This window comes from Prionailurus viverrinus, chromosome D2 (genome assembly GCF_022837055.1).
Source record: "Prionailurus viverrinus isolate Anna chromosome D2, UM_Priviv_1.0, whole genome shotgun sequence".
In the NCBI taxonomy this organism is placed as follows: domain Eukaryota; kingdom Metazoa; phylum Chordata; class Mammalia; order Carnivora; family Felidae; genus Prionailurus; species Prionailurus viverrinus.
The window spans coordinates 33,104,916-33,123,959 of NC_062571.1; the positions used below are offsets into that span (position 1 = coordinate 33,104,916).

At 50.4% G+C, this 19,044-nt stretch overlaps 1 protein-coding gene across 2 annotated transcripts in view; it reads left to right on the plus strand.

The window, feature by feature from the left end:
* Positions 1 to 19,044, plus strand: part of CDH23 (cadherin related 23) — a 415,376-nt gene that overhangs the window by 377,225 nt on the left and 19,107 nt on the right. For both annotated transcript variants that reach the window (XM_047825054.1, XM_047825053.1), the window contains 10 exons: positions 6,869 to 7,090; positions 7,403 to 7,522; positions 8,162 to 8,342; positions 11,519 to 11,652; positions 12,198 to 12,407; positions 12,946 to 13,053; positions 14,521 to 14,623; positions 15,972 to 16,097; positions 16,422 to 16,625; positions 18,397 to 18,855. In XM_047825054.1, coding sequence (XP_047681010.1) covers positions 6,869 to 7,090; positions 7,403 to 7,522; positions 8,162 to 8,342; positions 11,519 to 11,652; positions 12,198 to 12,407; positions 12,946 to 13,053; positions 14,521 to 14,623; positions 15,972 to 16,097; positions 16,422 to 16,625; positions 18,397 to 18,855 — 1,867 coding nt within the window. The remainder of the gene's footprint in view (positions 1 to 6,868; positions 7,091 to 7,402; positions 7,523 to 8,161; positions 8,343 to 11,518; positions 11,653 to 12,197; positions 12,408 to 12,945; positions 13,054 to 14,520; positions 14,624 to 15,971; positions 16,098 to 16,421; positions 16,626 to 18,396; positions 18,856 to 19,044) is intronic.

The window sequence follows — 19,044 nt, forward strand, 5'->3', positions numbered from 1 at the left end:
TATTCGTTTCAAGTGTCTATCGTAGTGATTCAGTATTTTATACATTATGGAATGATCCCCATGATAAGTCTAGTTACCATCTGTCACCATACAGCGTTGTTAGGATATTATCGACTGTGTTCCCCCTGCTGTACTTTTCATCCCCATGGCTTATTTATTTTATAAGTGGAAGTTTGTACCCCTTCATCCCCTTCACCTGTTTCACCTGCCCCCGCCCCCCCCCCCTCGCTGCTCTGGTAACCAGCCGTTTGTTTCCTGTATCTATAAGTCTGTTGCCATTTTGTTTTGTTTGTGCATTTGCGGTTTTTTTATTCTATATATAAATGAAATCCTACTGTGTTTTCTTTCTCTACCACGTTTCACTGAGCATAATATTCTCTAGGTCTATCCATGTCTTCACAATGGCAAGATTTCATTCTTTTTTGTGGCTGAGTAATATTCCATTGTGTCTATAGACCCCATCTCTCTCTATCCATTCATCTATTGATGGGCACTTGGGCTGCTTCCATAATTTGGCCGTTGTAGAACAATGCTGCTGCTCACATAGGAGTGCATGGATCCCTTTGAATTTGTGTTTTTGTATTTTTTGGATCAACACCCAGGAGTGCAATTACTGGATCATACAGTAGTTCTATTTTTAACTTTTAAAGGAACTTCCATACCATTTTCCACAGTTTACATTCCCAACAGCGCACAAGCTTTCCTTTCTCTCTATATCCTCACCAACACTTACTGTTTGTGCTTTTGATTTTAACCACTCTCACAGGTGGGAAGTGATATCTCATCGTGGTTTCGATTTGCATTTCCCTGATGACGAGTGATGTTGAGCATCTTTTCATGTGCCTGTTGGCCATTTGTATGTCTTCTTTGGAAAAATGTCTATGCAGGCCCTCTGTCCATTTTTTAATCAGGTTATTTGTTTTGCTAAGTAGTGTAAGTTCTTTGTACATTTTAGATATTAACCCCTTACTGGATATATGATTTGCAATTATCTTGTCCCATTCGGTAGTTGTCTTTTTGTTTTGATGATGGTTTGCATGAAAAGCTTTTTAGTTTGATATAGTCTCGTTTGTTCATTTTAGCTTTTGTTGCCCTTGTCCGAAGAGACTGAGCCAAAAAAAATAAAAATTGCTAAGTAAACATTTAAAAGAAAGAGAGAGAGGGGAAAGAAAGAAAGAAAGAGAGAGGAAGGAAGGAAGGAAGGAAGGAAGGAAGGAAAGAAGGAAAGAAGGAAAGAGAGAGAGAGAGAGAGGCACCTGGGTGGCTCAGTCAGTTAAGCGGCTGCCTCTTGATTTCTGCTCAGGTCATGATCTCACAGTTCATGAGATTGAGCCCCACCTCAGGCTCCACACTGACAGCACAGAGCCTGCTCGGGATTCTCTCTCTCCCTCTCTCTCCACCCCTTCCTCACTCTCACTCTCTTTCTTTCTGTCTCAAAATAAATAAACATATTTTAAAAAGAAAAAAAGTGTTGCTCTTATATCAAAGAGCTCATTGCCTATGTTTTCTTCTAGGAATTTTATAGTTTCAGGCTGTATTTTATGGATTAAAGTCTTTAATCCCTTTTAAATTTCTTCCCATTGTATATTCTTTTTTAAAGTTTATTTATTTATTTTGAGAGAGAGAGCGAGTGAGTGAGCGTGTGGGGGAGGGGCAGAGAGAGAGGGAGAGAGAATCCCAAGCAGGCTCTGCACTGTCAGCACAGAGCCTGATGCAAGGCTAAAACCCACCAACCATGAGATCATGACCTGACCTGAAGTCAGAAGCTTAACCAACTGAGCCACCCAGTTGCCCCCGCTGTATACTCTTGCCTTCTTTGTTATAGATTAATTGACCATATATGCATGGGTTTTTTTCCTGGACTCTCTGTTTTATTCTATTGATCTCTGTGTCTGTTTTTATGTCAGTACCACATTATTATGAGTACTATAGCTTTGTAGTATAGTTTGAAACCTTGGGGCTGATACCTCCAGCTTTGTTCTTTTTTCTCAAGATTGCTTTGGCTATTTGGGGTCTTTGTGGTTTCATACAAGTTTTAGGATTCTTCTAGTTCTGTGAAAAATGCCTTTGGTATTTTGATAGGGATCACATTGAATCTGTAGAGTGCTTTGGGTAGTACAGACATTTTAACAATATTAATTCTTACAATCCATGAGCATGGTATGTCTTTCCATTTTTTCATGTTATCTTCAATTCCCTTCATAAGTCTTAAAGTTTTCAGAGTACAGGTCTTTGACTTTGGTTAAAGTTATTCCCATGTATTGTATTCTTTTTGATGTAATTGTAAATGGCATTGTTTTCTTAATTTCTCTTTCTGATAACTTGTTATTAGTATACAATTTATGTATGTTCATTTTGTATCCTGTGACTTTTCTGAATATATTTTTCAGTTCTAATAGTTTTTTTGGTAGAGTCTTTGGAGTTTTCTCTATATAGTGTCATGTCATCTGCAAATAGTAACAGTTTTACTTCCTCCATTCCCAGTTTGGATGCCTGTTATTTCTTTTTCTTGTCTAATTGCTGTGGCTAAGACTTTCAATATAGGTTGAATAAAAGCAGTAAGAGTGGACATCCTTGTCTTATTTCTGACCTTAGAGGAAAAGAGCCTTCAGCTTTTCACCATTGATATTAGCCGTGGGGTTGTCATATATAGCCTTTATTATGATGAAGTATGTTCCTTCTATACAACCTTGTTATGAGTTTTCATCATAAATAGATGTTAAATTTTGTCAGATGCTCTTTGTGCATCTATTGAGGTTTTCATATGATTTTTATCCTTCATTTTGCTAATGTAGTGTATCAGGTTGATTGATCTGTGGATGTTGAACCATTCTTACATCCCTGGAATAATTGCCACTTGATTGTGGTGTGTGATCCTTTTAATGTATTGTTGAATCCGGTTTGCTAATTGAGGATTTTGGCATCTATGTTCATCAGGTATATTGGCCTGTCATTTTCTTTTCTCATGGTCTGTTTGCCTGGTTTTGATATCAGGGTACTCCTGGCCTCAAAAAAGGAATTTGGAAGCATTCCTTCCTCTTCAATTTTTTTAGGATAATTTGAGAAGGATAACTACGAACACTTCTTTAAATATTTGGCAGAATTCACCTGCAAAGCTGTCTGGCGCTGGACTTTTGTTTGGAGGGAGTTTTAAAATTACTGATTCATTTTTATTACTTGTAATCGGTCTATTCAGATTTTCTACTTCATGATTCAGTCTTGAAAGGTTGCACGTTTCTAGTTTCTTCGTTTCATTGATCTTGCTGTTGTTGTTTTTTTAGTCTTCATTTTATTGCCACTCTGATCTTTGTTTCTTCCTCTTACTAAATTTGGGCTTTGATTGATCTTTTTCTAGTCCCTTTAGGTATAAAGTTCAGTTGTTTATTTGGGATGTTTTCTTGTTTTCCGAGGTACATCTGTACCACTATGAACTTTCCTCTTAGGACTGTTTTTGCTTTATCCCTTAGATTTTAAAAAGTTGTGTTTCCATTTTCATTCATCTCAAGGTATTTATTTTCTCTTTGATTTCTTTTTAACCCATTGGTTGTTTGGTAACATTTGCTTAGCCTTTATGTATTTGTGGGTTTTTTTTAACATTTTCTTCTTTTGATTTCTAGTTTCATACCACTGTGGTCAGAAAAAATACTTGATATGATTTCAGTCTTCTTGAATTCAGTGAGACTTGTTTTGTGGCCTAACATGTGATCTATCCTAGAGAATGTTCCATGTGCTTTTAATAAGAATGGTATTCTGTAGTTTTGGGATGAAATGTTCTGTATATACCTACTAAGTCCATCTGGTCTAATATGTTGTTTAAGGCCAATATTTCTTTATTGATTTTCTGTCTGGATGACCTATCTATTGATGTAAGTGGGGTATTGAAGTTTTCTGCTAATATTGTATTACTGCCCATTTCTCCCTTTATGTCTGTTAATATTTGTGTTTTTTTTTTTAATTTTTATTTATTTTTGAGACAGAGAGAGACAGCATGAATGGGGGAGGGTCAGAGAGGGAGACAGAATCTGAAGCAGGCTCCAGGCTCTGAGCTGTCAGCACAGAGCCCGACGCGGGGCTCGAACTCACGGACCGTGAGATCATGACCTGAGCCGAAGTCGGACACTTAACCGACTGAGCCACCCAGGCGCCCCTGTTAATATTTGTTTTATACATTTGGGTGTTTCTATGTTGGGGACATAAATCCCTACCACTATTGTTAATGAAAACTAACACAAACACATTATGGAGAAGACTGTAAAATCTGTATGAGCTTTCAAAGATAACATGAGAGATTGTGAAGGTATTTCCTTCTCTTTTTTGAATGTTTTATTTTATTTTTTGAGAGAGAGAGACAGAGTGTGAGCGGAGAAGGGGCAAAGAGAGAGGGAGACACAGAATCTGAAGCAGGCTCCAGGCTCTGAGCTGTCAGCACAGTCGAACTCACAAACCGTGAGATCGTGACCTGAGCCCAAGTCGGACACTTAACTGACTGAGCCACCCAGGCACCCCTTTGAAGGTATGTCCTTCTTAAGACAGACACTTCAGAGTATACCTCAAAGTCAGTGCAAGTGCCCTCTCCACTCCGGTAGAAAAGTTTGAGAAATGTTAAAATAATGCATTTCCCCTCTGTGTGTGATTACTGTTTTAATAAAGATTCATCGAGGGGTGCCTGGGTGGCTCAGTTGGTTGAACGTCCAACTTCAGCTCAGGTCATTATCTCCCGGTTTGTGGGTTCGAGCCCCGCGTCAGCCTCTGAGCTGACGCTCTCTCTACCCCTCCCCCATTCACGCTCTGTATGTCTCTCTCACCCTCTCTCTCTCTCAAAAATAAATTTTAAAGATAATAATAATAAAAATAAAATAGGGGCTCCTGGGTGGTTCAGTCAGTTAAGCGTCTGACTTCGGCTCAGGTCATGATCTCCCAGTTCGTGAGTTCCAGACCCGTGTCAGGCTCTGTGCTGACAGCTCAGAGCCTGGGGCCTGCTTCGGATTCTGTGTCTCCCTCTCCCTCTGCCCCTCCCCCACTCACGTTCTGTCTCTCTCTCTCTAAAACAAATTTAAAAAAATAACAAAAAGATTCACTGAGACTCTAAGACCCAGATGAATGCTTCCCTGATAGTGGGATTTATTCCACATGACTTATGACAGCACACCAGAACCCCAGAATGCTTGAACTGGAAGGGACTTTAGATATAAAATCAGGTTCTTTATTAACAGAAAAAGTCCAGAAAGGAGATGTGGTATGCCCAAGGTCACAGAGCTCTATCTCAAGGTTGCCAACCCTACCTGCTTGGGAAATAATTTTAGCAACCACATGAACCCCACCTCTCCCAGATCCATAGCCGCAGCTCAGTGGACCCATTGCCTCCTCAGAGGAAGTGACAATCTTCTCAGCTGTAGGTCTACTGCTCTCTGACGGTCTCCCCACAGGGGTTTCCAGGGGTTTCCACCCAAGGTAGGTTTCAAAGCCCCAGAAAAAAAGATGTACACAAGCTGTCTCCATCCAGCTTTTTGTATCACCTGCTTTCTATTCTCTGGCCTTGGCAATGGCCTAGTCATAGTCTCTCTACCCAGGCATTTTTGCATTATTATAACCTTATTATCTTCTATTAGTCACTGATTATGGTTTGTCTTAGGGTCCTGGCAGGAAACAGATGGCACACTTAGGGCTCCTCTGAAGCAAGTTTAAGGGGGGACTATGTACAGAGGGCTGGTGAAGCACCCATAGACCAGCAACTGCAGGAAGCGGCTACCACCCATGCATCCAGAAAGACAATGAGAGGAGGTGAGGTGACATGAGCCCAGGGAGAGCTAGAGCCATGGAAGGAGGGCCACCCAGCTGGAAAAACACAGCCACTGGCAGAACTGCAGTGAGGAGAGGAAGGAGTGTGGAAGAAATGCCCTCACCTCTCTTTCTTCCCTCCTCCTGGCTTTTTCCAGGACTTCCTGTTTCTAAAACCCCTCTGGAAGCTACATGGCAAAGGAGCCCAGATGAAACAGTCTACAGGGAACATCCTCCCAGGTGGGGAAGCAGAAAAAGGAAGGGGGGCAGTGCAAGGAACAGAGAATACCAGCACATGGCTAATTTCTTTCTCCCATTTATGTACTCTGCTTGTAAAGTGCCACATCAATAATTTCTCTCTGTTTCTTGAGTGCTGATCACTGAGTTCCAGCTGGCTGGATATTTTGTGTGGTCTTATTAGACCAAGCATCAGCCAGAAATGGCCAATTACAGGACAGCATATTGCAGAAAATGTTCTTACAGTGAAGTCATATTCTGTGAGCTTTCTTTTTCATGGTTCAACAAGTTCTGCCAATTTAATTGCCCCAAACCCAATGTCTTCCTTCTTAAACATGCTGAAATTAGGTATCTCTTCCATTTACGTGAACAGTGGGTGAATTTTAATATTGTATTGGGCTGAGAACATCACATTCTTAACTTTTGTGATCTAGCAGGAAGCCTAGGGTCAGTAAGGCCCTGGCCCAAACAAAGCTGTGGGCTAGGGGATTGGCTACTGGGATTCATCTCATATGTCAGTTTGAATCACTAGATCGCTGTGCTGACAAGGATTATGAGGTTGCATCTCAGCAGTGCCACAACTGATTAGTGATGTCTGTCATGGGCATAGACAAAGGAGCAGTGATGTAAGTGCCATCTTGGACCTAAACAGTTACCTAGCTCGGCTTTTGGTAGCCTCTGTGATTTCCTCCTCTACCAGCCTGTGACTTTCCACCCTCTCATCCTTCTCTCTTTCTCTCACCATATTGTATCACGCTAAGTGATTCCAGCCTAGGAGAATATCCAGCTGACTCCACTGCTCAAACCATCTTACCCAACTGAGCGAGGAACCTGACCATATTCTTCTCCACAGGCCACCACTCATGTGTACGTGACCATCGTGGATGAGAATGATAATGCACCTGTGTTCCAGCAGCCCCACTACGAGATCTTACTGGACGAGGGCCCAGACACAATCAATGCTAGCCTCATCACCATCCAGGCACTAGACCTGGATGAGGGGCCCAATGGCACAGTTAACTACGCCATTGTCGCAGGCAACATCATCAACACCTTCCGTATCGACAGACACACGGTCAGCAGCTGATGGCAGGGTTTAGGAGGAGGTTCAGCTGGCTAACGGGGTTAGAGGGGACCTTAGTGACATCATGGGAGATGGGAGCAGAGCAAAGATGGGAGTCTGGAGGAAACTTGTTGGGGGGGAGGCATCCAATGCAGAAGGAGGCAAAGCTTGGGTGGGATGGCAACAAGGGTTCCCCATCCTGGCCGGGATGTCAGAACATGCCTCCTGGGGTGGTCTGAGGGGACCGCATGAAGAAGCTGGTCCCTGGGGTGCCCCAGATCCACCACCCATTGATCCACCCTGTCCCCTATCTTATCCCCCCAGGGCATCATCAGTGCTGCCAAGGAGCTGGACTATGAGATTAGCCATGGCCGCTACACTCTGATGGTCACTGCCACGGACCAGTGCCCCATCTTATCTCACCGCCTCACCTCTACCACCACGGTGGGTGGGTGGGTGGGACAGAGCCTCAGCTTGGGGAGGACAGGGCCCAGAAAGATTGTCCGGGAGAAACACCTAAATCCAAGAGCCCTATCCTGGTCTTGGCAACCGAGCCGAACTTGATGTGTGACTGAGGATCTTACTGAACTTCTCTGTGTGGCTGCATCTATCAGACAGATCGTGACACCTGCCTTCCTCCCCTTCATGGGAAGAGCGCAAACTCTGGCCAAACCAACAGAAGCTCCTACCCCTGCTCTCCACTTCCTAGCTGTGTGACGCTGGGCAAGTCAGTTAACCTCCCTGAGCTTCGCTTCACTCCTCCATAAAAGGGAGATAATAAAAACTGTCAGGGTGTGGGAGGGACAGATGAGACCATGGGGAATGACCACAGTGCAGCAATAAATAAAGGTTGGAGCATAACTATTAATAATGTGATGATGAAGCCCATATAAAGGCTTTAACAATGATAGTAACTCATCCACAGACATAGCTTAAAAGGCCTTCCCCCATCCACGATCCCTGAGGATTTTGGCATCAACCCGATGAGACAGGGTTATCAGACCCACTTCACAGATGAGAGAACTGAGCTCAGCACAGGGCTGGCTGGGATGCAGCCCCAGCTAAGTTTATCCACCATCTCAGGTGCTGGTGAACGTGAACGACATCAATGACAATGTGCCCACCTTCCCCCGAGACTACGAGGGGCCATTTGACGTCACCGAGGGCCAGCCGGGGCCCCGAGTGTGGACCTTCCTGGCCCATGACCAGGACTCGGGCCCCAACGGGCAGGTGGAATACAGCATCGTGGACGGAGACCCTCTGGGTGAGTGGGGCCTGAGCCGGGCGTGGAGGGCGGCACAATCCGGGGGCCTCTCCCCCCCACCTCACTTAGGAGCCGTGGCCTTGCTCTCTCTGGGCCTCAGTTTCCCCCACCCATCAGATGGTGGAAATACTCTTCTCCCCACCCCTTCTTCATCGGGATATGTGAGAACATTCTGAAATCCGGGAACAGAGACTGGTGGCCTTGGAGGGTCAGAGACCCCTTTGAGAATCAGATAGAAAATGCCCCTGTGTCATACCCAGAGAAATAACTCCAGCACGGAGGGAGGGCGAATATCCTTGCCCCAAACCATCAGGACCCCCTAGATGCATTCAGCACCCAGATTTTTCTGCGCATCTTGTTACCATGAAGAGCCTTCACAGCTACCTCAGTGGTTGTCCTGGGGTGAAGAGCAGGGCTTGCCCTGGCCAGAGAGGTTCTTCAAGTCAGTTTCCACTCGTTTCCATAGAGTAGGAATTCCAAATTTAAATGCCTGCTGGTGTCGGGCAGGAGACATACATGGGAGAAGGGGTCTAGGCAAGACAGTAGGGAGTAGCGGGGGCTGTAACAGCCTGCAGCTCAGCTCCTGCCAGCGTGGCCATGTCAAAATACGGGCCCAGAGAGGCCAGGTCTTCCCATTTTCAAAAGAAAAGCTAGAAATCCAAATCTTTGTGAAACATCCTGATTTTTAATTGATCACGCAACAAATATTTATTGAGCACCTACCATATGCCAATCATATGCCAAGTGCTGAGGATACAGTATGGTACAAAAGAGACCCAAATCCCCGCCCTTCTAGAGCATGCGTTCCAGTTGGAAGACACAGGCAATGAACATCACTGATTCAGGACCTGAAGGTGGATGTGGGACCTGCAGCTGTCAGTCAAGCCCGTTCCTCAGACCCTTCATACACCCTCATCCTCCCTGAAAGCCCCCACTTCCTTCAGAGGACTGCCTGGCCTTCCTTTCGGCGTCCGCCTAATGATACCAAGACCTGCCACGGATTCAGCACACACGAGGGGGACCCGGTCTTGTCTAGCCCCAGCTCACCCCTGCAAGTGGCACCTCTTTATTGGCCCATTTTCCATATGAGGACATCGAGGCAGGGCCCAGTAACCATGCCCAAGGGCACAAAGTAGTGAAGTCAGGATGCAGATGGAAAGTCTCTGCTTTTTTTTTTTTTTATGTTTTTATTTATTTTTGAAGGACAGAGAGACAGAGCATGAGCAGGGGAGAGCAGAGAGAGAGGGAGACATAGAATTTTGAAGCAGGCTCCAGGCTCCAAGCTGTCGGCACAGAGCCCGACGCGGGGCTCGAACTCACGAACTGTGAGATCATGACCTGAGCTGAAGTCGGACGCCCAACCGACTGAGCCACCCAGGTGCCCCGGAAAGTCTCTGCTTTTAACCCCTATCTCCGAAAGGAGTAGAATGGCAGGAAGTTCCCTGGGGCCAAGCCACTGAGGATAATTTGTAGTGTGGGGACCCTTGGCCCGCCCACCTCCCTGATCTTCATTCCTCGAGCTGATCTCATGGAGGTCTAGCCTGGGCCCAGTCCCCCAGAGCCTTAGACCTGCCCCCCCCCCCACCGCCCCGAGTTCTCAGGATCCCTTTCCTTCCTTCAAGAGGGCAGCTGGCTTTGGAGAGCGGGCAGGAGGCCATCTGTTCGCACATGGTCAAGGGGCTGAGACAGGGCTGGGAAACCCCTAGAAAGGGAATCCCCAGTTCTCGTGAGCCCTTGGAGTATCAGGCTCAGGAAATCCGGCTCCAACCAGTTTCCACTTCTCTAGGAGGGGGCGGCCTGTGAGGCTGCAGGTGGGCCACAGAGGGCTGTTACTGCAGTCGGAGAGGCAGGGGTGGTGAGTTTGGGTGGAAAGAGTAAGGAGAGGGAATGGCTGGGCGTTTGGGCCTTCACCCTCGCCATGCCCCTGTGCTCTGTGTTTCCAGAGCAAGTCAGTGCCCCGCTCTGGGCCTTTTCCCCCAGGTGTCAAAGGGAAAGTGAAAGGAAGTAGCTTTCTCTCTGTCCCCAGGTCCTGGGGGAGGGCACAGAGGCAGCCCCCCTTCCTCATGCTCACCTCTGCCCATCTTCTCCATCGCCTTCCTGGCCCTTCTTCTGTCCACCTGGGCTCCCACCTGCTCCCCTCCGCCCTTCCCCTCCAACCACTCTCCGTCCTCACCCCTCCCTCCCAAACCTCCTGCCCTGATCCACTCTGATGGTGGTGTCGGGAAAGACCACCGTCCCAGGATGCAGCGGGCTGAGACCCAGAGCCCTGGATTTGAATACTGGTTCTGGCGAGAACTGCTATGGGAGCTTAGAAAAGTCGTCACACATCTCTGGACTCTCAGTTCATTTTCCAAACGACACTCAATGGTCTCTGAGGTCCCTTCCACATCAGTCTGAGGATCTGAGGTTCTTGCTGTAGACCCTCTCAGACATCTGCCCCCTCAACCAAGCCAAAATAAGGACGGAAGCCAAAGGGCCAGCTGAGCGTTTTCCAGAACATCAGAGAAAAGAAGTCAGGTCTGACTAGAGGCCACAGGGTGGCCCCAGACCTGGCAGAACCCTGTGTTCTGCACACCACACACAGCACACCAGCTGTGGCTCGATACCAGGGCTGTGGGAGAGCAGCTGGGGGCTTCCCTGCCCTCAGACCCTCCCGCTCTGTCCTGCCTCGGTGCCTCACCCCTAGCAAGGCGTTCCTTCAGTCCCCAATATCCGGTTTTCCGAGACATGGCATCTGGAAGACATTGCACATTACAAAGTACCCGAGACCCTCGCTAATCAGTTTCTGATCAATAGTGATTTGGGTCAGTGGTGGTTAGAGGGTGCTTGTGTAGAAAGGGGCCCCACTTTTTCAACACAACCCTCTTACTCAGGGTCAGTCCCTGCCCTGCACGCGGCCCAGGGAAAGAAACCAGCCTGGCCTCTCAGGCACGTTGGGCTATAAGCGGGCCCGTAAGCACCTGCACCCCTAGCCGTTCTCTGTCCCCCTTGCTCCCGCCCTGGCCAGCCCAAGTGAGGTTCCCTGTGGATCGGAAGCAGGGGGCACAGGAGGACCCAGCCCAGCTATCCCCCACCCCTGCTGAGGAAGGCTCGCTGGAGAAAGGAGGGAGAGGCCTGGGCTTTCCACAGCTCTTGGCCATTCCCAGCTAACTCCACCTCCCTTGGGCAACACCCAGGCGAGTTTGTGATCTCTCCTGTGGAGGGGGTGCTGCGTGTCCGGAAGGACGTGGAGCTGGATCGGGAGACCATTGCCTTTTACAACCTGACCATCTGTGCCCGCGACAGAGGGGTGCCTCCACTTAGCTCCACGGTGAGTCTTGGGGCCCCATTCCATTGGCTTCCCCTCACTGACCCCTTCACTGTCCATAGAGATTTCTATAAATGCCCACCCTGTACCCAGAGGCCACAGGCTGACCGGGAGCCAGTCCAGACCCTCAGGGCCCCCACCGGGTTTGCCAGTGCCTCTTGGGGCTCACTGGGGCCTGGCGGCCGTGGCCATTTAGAGCTCTGCCCACCCAGACAGCCCGGCCTCCGCACCTGTCACTCTGCCATCGCCACCCGGCCCTCTGCCCCATCTCTGCCCCTTCGCCCATTCTGCTTGCTTCTTATCCTCACTTTCATCCTCTTGCCTTTTTTATTGCCATTTTCCTCGTCTTCTCCCTTCTCCGCGACCACCTGTACCTTTCCTTTGTCAATTACCATGGCCCTTACTCTCCTGCCCCATCTCACCCATCCCTTCCGCCTCCGCCACCATGTCTAACATGACCTTCTCTTCCTTCTCTCTTCTCCCTCCCCGCCATGCCCCCTTTTCTCCTCATCCTGCACCACTTCCTCCTCTTCCCCAACGTGCCCCAGATGCTGGTGGGGATTCGCGTGCTGGACATCAATGACAATGACCCCGTGCTGCTGAATCTGCCCATGAACATCACCATCAGTGAGAATAGCCCCGTCTCCAGCTTCGTCGCCCACATCCTGGCCAGTGACGCTGACAGCGGGTGCAACGCCCTCCTCACCTTCAACATCACTGCAGGCAACCGAGAGCGGGCCTTCTCCATCAATGCCACGGTAGGGAGGCCCCCGGGGTTCCTCTGGGAAAAGAGGACCCTGCCCTAGAGGCTTTTCTGCTCCGCTATCTGGGCTCCTCCTGGTTCAATCTCCTCCCCAGGCTTCTGCCCTCTGCTGGGACGTGGGCGTCTCTGGGTGGTATGGAATCTTGGATTTCCAGCTAAGCCATCTCTGGGGTCCCTGTCATCCCCAAGGCTTATCATGTGCAGAGATGGAGCCAGAGCCTGAGTTCCTCTTGGTTCATTACCAAGATGCACCAGCAAGTCCCCGTCGTCCTCTTGGAGTATTACCTACCAGCTTGAACACCACGGGACCCTCAGGGGACCCACCCTTTGAGACAGCAAGACCTGGGCATCGGGGAATCACTCTTTTGCTCTGGCAAGACCCTGCCAGCCCGTTATGGCCTTCTAGACCGTATCTCTGGCGATTTAGGGAGAGAATTCACAGATATTCCTGGAGCCACGGGTGAAGCAGTGTGGACCAGAGCCCAAAGTGGGGGACGGGGCACTGCTCAGCTCACCAGCTGTCCACATCCCAGACAGGGGTCATCACCGTGAACCGGCCACTGGACCGTGAGCGGATCCCCGAGTACAAGCTGACCGTTTCCGTGAAGGACAACCCGGAGAACCCACGCATAGCCAGGAGGGTGAGGCCAGAGGACACGGGGGGGGGGGGGGGGGGGCGGGGAGTGGGACTGCACGCTGGAGGTGGCAGGCACTATGCCTGGGGATCAGATGCACAGGTTTTAGAGTAAGCGAGTGCTGGGTTCAAATCCCTGTTGTGCCTGCCGTTGAGCGTGTGGCTTTGGCAAGTAGATTTCCTCTCGTATCCCTTTTTCCTTCTCTTCGGCAAAATGAAGACCAGCCCTACCCCAAAGTTGTGGAAAGGACTTGAAGGAGCCAGTGTCTATACAGTCCTCAGCCCAGTGGCTCGCACGTGGCCAGCACTCAACACCGGCTGTCCTCTTTCCTCCCCACGCCACTGCTACTTGGGCACACGCCACAGCTATGTGTGCACACAGGCCTGCACTCAGAAGCTCATACTCTGGGGTTCTGAGAGGGTTGCATTTTCCAGGTGGCTTTCCCTCAAAAGCCAAGAAAGTTGGGTCTTTTTGCCAGGAGGGGGTGGGTGTCGCAAGGCAGTCCCTTTGGGGTTAGGAGTCTGCCCTCTTTTCCCAGCCCATGAGGTCCGGGGCAGAGCCCTGGCCAAGAGTCCTTGGGTCTGGCTCATCTCAGCTCTGCTTCCGACTGGCTGCCTGGCTCGGTCAAGGCACTGCTCATTCTGCACCTTCGGTTCCCCATCTGTATAAGCCCAGGAGACATTCGGCTGGAGGTGGTCATAAGCCACGGGCCCCTCATCTGGCGTTCCTCTCCTTTCTTCCTTCCTCCCTCCTCTCACTTCCGACCTCCTCCTCTTCCCCCCCACCCCGGGCTCTCATCCCCCTCCCTGCCTGTGCTGTAGGAGGGCGGATCACCCTGGAAGCAGCAGCATTAAGTGGTGGGAATCGAGAAGCGGGGAGGCTGGTCCCCACTCTGCCACCAGCTTGCCCCGTGGCTCTGAATAGCCGCCCCACCTCCGGCCCTTCGTTTCTTCAGCTGTGCAATGGAGATAGTGTCCAGGGGTATGGAGAGGTTCTGAGTAAGGACTATACTGTGGTTTTGGAAAGGCAGGAGGTACAGCACTGGGTGAGAGTTTGTTTGAGCCCAGACTGGGGCATCAGGAAGGTCTGCGGGGTCTGAAAGCCAAGACTCATCTTCCTGTCTGAAGTCCTTTACCAGCAGATGGAGCACGATTAAATGTTGTTTGCATCTATCCTATTCAGTTCACAATACCTCTGTGAAGGAGTTAGGATTCCCGTTTGCCAGATTGGAAAACTGAGGCCCAGATAAGGGAAATGATTTGCCCAGGGGCACCAAGAGAGCTGCTAGCACATCAGGGACTTGAACCCAGGTCTCTGGACCTGGTAGGCTTTTTAATTATCTACCTCTCTGCCCTGACCCGCCCCCGCCCCCCGCCCCCCCCCCCCCCCGCCCCCACCTCTCAGCTCCCGTCCAACTGGAGCATTTTGCTAGAACGTGGCCTACAACCTAACCTCCCTTTGTGCCTCCCTCAGGATTTTGACTTGCTGCTGGTCTTTCTGGCAGACGAGAATGACAACCATCCCCTCTTTACCCAGAGCACCTACCAGGCAGAGGTGATGGAGAACTCTCCCGCTGGTAGGTGCCAGACCCACCTGGGAACTCCTGCTGCAGGCACCACCCAGGCTCCAGATGCCTGAGGACCTCCCTTGCACTTGATAGGGGCCCCGCTGAAGCCTGGCTGGGGAGGCAGCCTCGCCACCTGGCTGAACACAGTCCCAGCAGGTGCACAAGCGTATGGAGGGAGGAAGGGGCACAGCCCTGAGGGGCTGGTGGGCCCCCGGTTGCCACACCTTTTGAGGACCAACCGAAGAGGCCATAGGTCTGCTTGGAAAAGACACCTGTGGTCATTGGTCCCCAGAGGAGTCTGAAAGCAGCCCCATAACCACCCCCCAAGAGGGGCAATTAAGGTGTGAAGACCACCCAGGAGGGGCTTTGCTCACCCCTCCCTGCTCCCTCACCCCAGGAGCCCAGGGCATCTTAGAAGCTTCTGGAAGCTCAGGGAGCACCTGGAATCAGAGGAGGGGGACCAAGCGGCCCTGGGTAGGCCAGCCTAGCCCTCTCCCCACACAAGTACACCGAGCAGCCCCGCCTCCCTTCAGAGGGATAGAATCTCCTTTTCACTGTGTCCCCGGGGAGGGCCCCTTACTCCGCCTCCAGCCTCCCCAGACCCGAAAGCTTAGGTCCTAAATCAGAAAGAGGTGAGCTACGTAGGACGTTCCTGTCTCCGGCTAGGCGTCCCCACTCTGTTTCTTAATCTTGCCTGTGTACCCGCTTACACATGTGTGTGCCAGTACATGCCTGTGTCCGGGCACACGTGTGGGCTTGCTCATGTGCACACACACACCTAGGTACATGGGTAGGGGCCTACACAGTGCATTCCGTGTGCAAATGTGCCCGCTTGCAGAGGCAGACAGGTGCCCAACCAGGGGGGATCCCGGGCCTGCCAGCGCTCCTGCTCAGTGCACATGTGTGCTCATGACCGTGAACACGAAGTCCTGCACGCTCGTGGGTGTGCCTAGCCGGGTACAACCAGACGCCTATAGGGAGCGCCTTGTGCACATGTATGGACAGACTGGGCTGGAAGCGCATAGCTAGACAGGGCCCACACGCTCAGGGAGCCCCCGACCCTCCCACGGAGCGACCCTCAAAGGCTGCTGGGAAGGCAGGCGCGCTCCGGGCGGGCCGGAGGGGCTTGCTCACCGCTGTTGTGTTTTCTCCCCAGCAGGGCTTTGAGGCTGCTCCCCAGGCATCTGCGTCAGTCTGCCAAGGCTGCCGCAGCCCGGCCCAGGGCTTCCCCCACCCCGTCCACCTCACCTCCCTCCCTCTCATCCATCGTCAGCCATGGCTCACGGGGGCACGGGCGGGGGAGGGGGAGGGCGGGGGCCAGACTGGCCCTGCGGTGACCCCTCTCCCCCTGGCCCAGGGACCCCCCTCACGGTGCTCAATGGGCCCATCCTGGCCCTGGACGCGGACCTGGACGTCTACGCCGTGGTGACCTACCAGCTGCTGGGCTCCCAGGGTGGCCTCTTCGACATCGACAACAGCACGGGTGAGGCCTTGTGCCACCCCAGCACTCTGAGCCGGGCTCCAAGTCTTTCTGCTGGGGTGGGAGTGAACCACTGCTAGACCTAGGGCCTCCCTTCTCAGTGACACCCAGGCTCCCCATGGAGACCCCATTCCTCACAACCTCCATTCCACTGGTTGTTAAGCCTTTGGGGAAGAAAGTCACTGTGTCGCCTTCTCTGCCCCTCTCTCCTCTCTCTCCCCTACCATGCCCCTGTCTTTCTCTGTCCCCTCCCGGTTGGTTCTTGCCCTGTCTCCCCACCGTACCCCTTTTCCTTTGTGTCTCCCGGCTGGTGGCGTCGGGCACCAGGCGTGGTGACGGTGAGGTCAGGTGTTATCATTGACCGGGAAGCCTTCTCACCCCCGGTCCTGGAGCTGCTGCTGCTGGCTGAGGACATTGGGCTACTCAATGGCACAGCCGATCTGCTGGTCACCATACTGGATGACAATGACAACTGGCCCACCTTTAGCCATCCCACCCTCACAGTCCACCTGCTGGAGAACTGTCCACCAGGTAAGCAAGGGACAGGCCCCGGGCCCCAGGCCCCAGGCCCCAGGCAGGAGCTGCTTAGTGGTCCTTGGAGATCAGAGCCCCACAGGTTGGAGGCAGAATTCACCTGCAGTGGGAAGACAGAGGGGCAGTAGGGGGTTGGAGAGAGCACTGGAGAAGGAGTCAGAAAAACCAAGCCACGCTTAATTCTCTGCTCTGACACAGTGTTTATCTGTAAAATGAGATTATTAAGATATGTTCCATCTGTGTTCCTGGATGGAAAAACTGTTTTAAATTCTTTTTAACGTTTATTTATTTTTTGAGAGAGAGAGAGAGAGAGAGCAAGCGCACAAAGGGGAGGGGCAGAGAGAGAGGGAGACACGGAATCCGAAGCAGGCTCCAGGCTCTGAGCTGTCAGCACGGGGCTCGAACTCACAGACTGCGAGATCATGGCCTGAGTCAAAGTCGGACATTTAACTGACTGAACCACCCAGGTGCCCCTAAAACTGACTGTTTTAAAGTCAAAATAGGATTAATGTGATTCCCAGCAAAATCAAATATGGTTTGGAGGTTATATTTGATTCTAAAGGTCATCTGGAAGAATAAGAACATTTTGAGATAGAAGTATAAATAAGACAGATTTGCCTTACCAGATATTATTACGTATTACAGAACTGAGGTTTTTAAAACCATATATGAGGGGCGCCTGGGTGGCTCCCTCGGTTAAGCATCAGACTCTTGATTTCCACTCAGGTCATGATCTCAGGGTTCACGGGTTCGAGCCCCGCATCGGGCTCCGTGCTAACAATGCAGAACTTGCTTGGGAGTCTCTCTCTCTCTCTCTCTCTCTCTCTCTCTCTCTCTCTCTCCTGCTCTCTACCCCTCCCCTGTTGATGCTCTCTCTCTAAATAAATAAATAAACTTAAAAAAAAATTTTTTTAAACCACATGATACAAGACTCTGGGACGGAGTAACCCAGAAACAGATACTGGTCAATTAAAGAAGGTAATATTATGTAATAAAGGAAACAATGAAAGGCTCCTGGCTGGCTCAGTGGGTGGAGCATGCAACTCTTGATCTCAGGGTTGTGAGTTCAAGCCCCACACTGGGTGTAGAGATTACTTAAAAATCAAATATTTTAAAACAAGGGTGGGGGGCACAGTGAAGTCAGTTGTGAGACCTACCTAATGTACAAAATATCTGTTAATATTTAGTGTAGATTTTCACCCTCTATCAGACACTGAGATGAAACCTAAAGACATTCCATAGAAAATACAGAAGAGTAGAAAGCATTTACAAATAAAAGGAAAAACTCTAGGTAAATATTTTTCTGATTTCTGACGAAGAGGTTCTAAGCGTACGAGAAACAAATCTTAAAAAAGGAAAACTATTATAGTTTGATGCATACCAAACTAAATTTCTTTACACCAAATAATAACAACCAATATTGAAAGGGAGACAACAAACTGAGAAAAAGGTATCTGTCACCAGTTACCATAACTATGTAATTTGTACAAATTGACAGATAAATGGACGGAGGTCAAAGGCAGACAATTTGCACAAGATACAACTAATCGTTAAATTACTACAAATTTTGCAATCTCTCAATCACAGACTATGAAATAAAATGAGATACCATTTACCTACAAAGTTTCAAACATGGGAAACATACAAAAGATAACCAGTGGCAAGACAGTGGCAAGAGGGGCCCTTAGGAACCACCAAAAATGTATCTGGCATAAGGTTTTTGGAAGAAGCCACTCTGCTCAGTCACTCCCCATACCCACCCCCACAGGATTCTCAGTCCTTCAGGCCACAGCCACGGACAGGGACAGTGGCCTCAATGGGGAGCTGATCTACCGAATAGAAGCTGGGGCTCAGGACCGCTTCGTCATCCACCCAGTCACTGGGGTCATCCGTGTCGCCAACGCCACCATCGACAGGGAGGAGCAGGAATCCTACCGGCTGACAGTGGTGGCCACCGACAGGGGCACCGTTCCTCTCTCAGGCACGGCCATCATCACCATCCTTATCGACGATATCAATGACTCCCGTCCTGAGTTCCTCAACCCCATCCAGACGGTGAGCGTGCTGGAGTCGGCTGAGCCAGGCACTGTCATTGCCAACGTCACCGCCATTGACCGCGACCTCAACCCAAAGCTGGAGTACCACATCATCGGCATCGTGGCCAAGGACGACACTGACCGCCTGGTGCCTGACCAGGAGGATGCCTTTGCTGTGAATATCAACACAGGTACAAGGGCCTGCTCCCCTCCCACCCCACCCCTGACTCCCTGCCCGTCTCCTTGCCCTCTGCTTTCTTCCCGATGCTCCCTTCTTTCTGTTCCCTCTCTGCTCCTCCCCTTCCCTCAGCTGCTCCTCCTATTCTCTTCCCCTACCCCCACACCACATTGTTCCCTCTCTTTTTCCTCCCTTCCCTGGC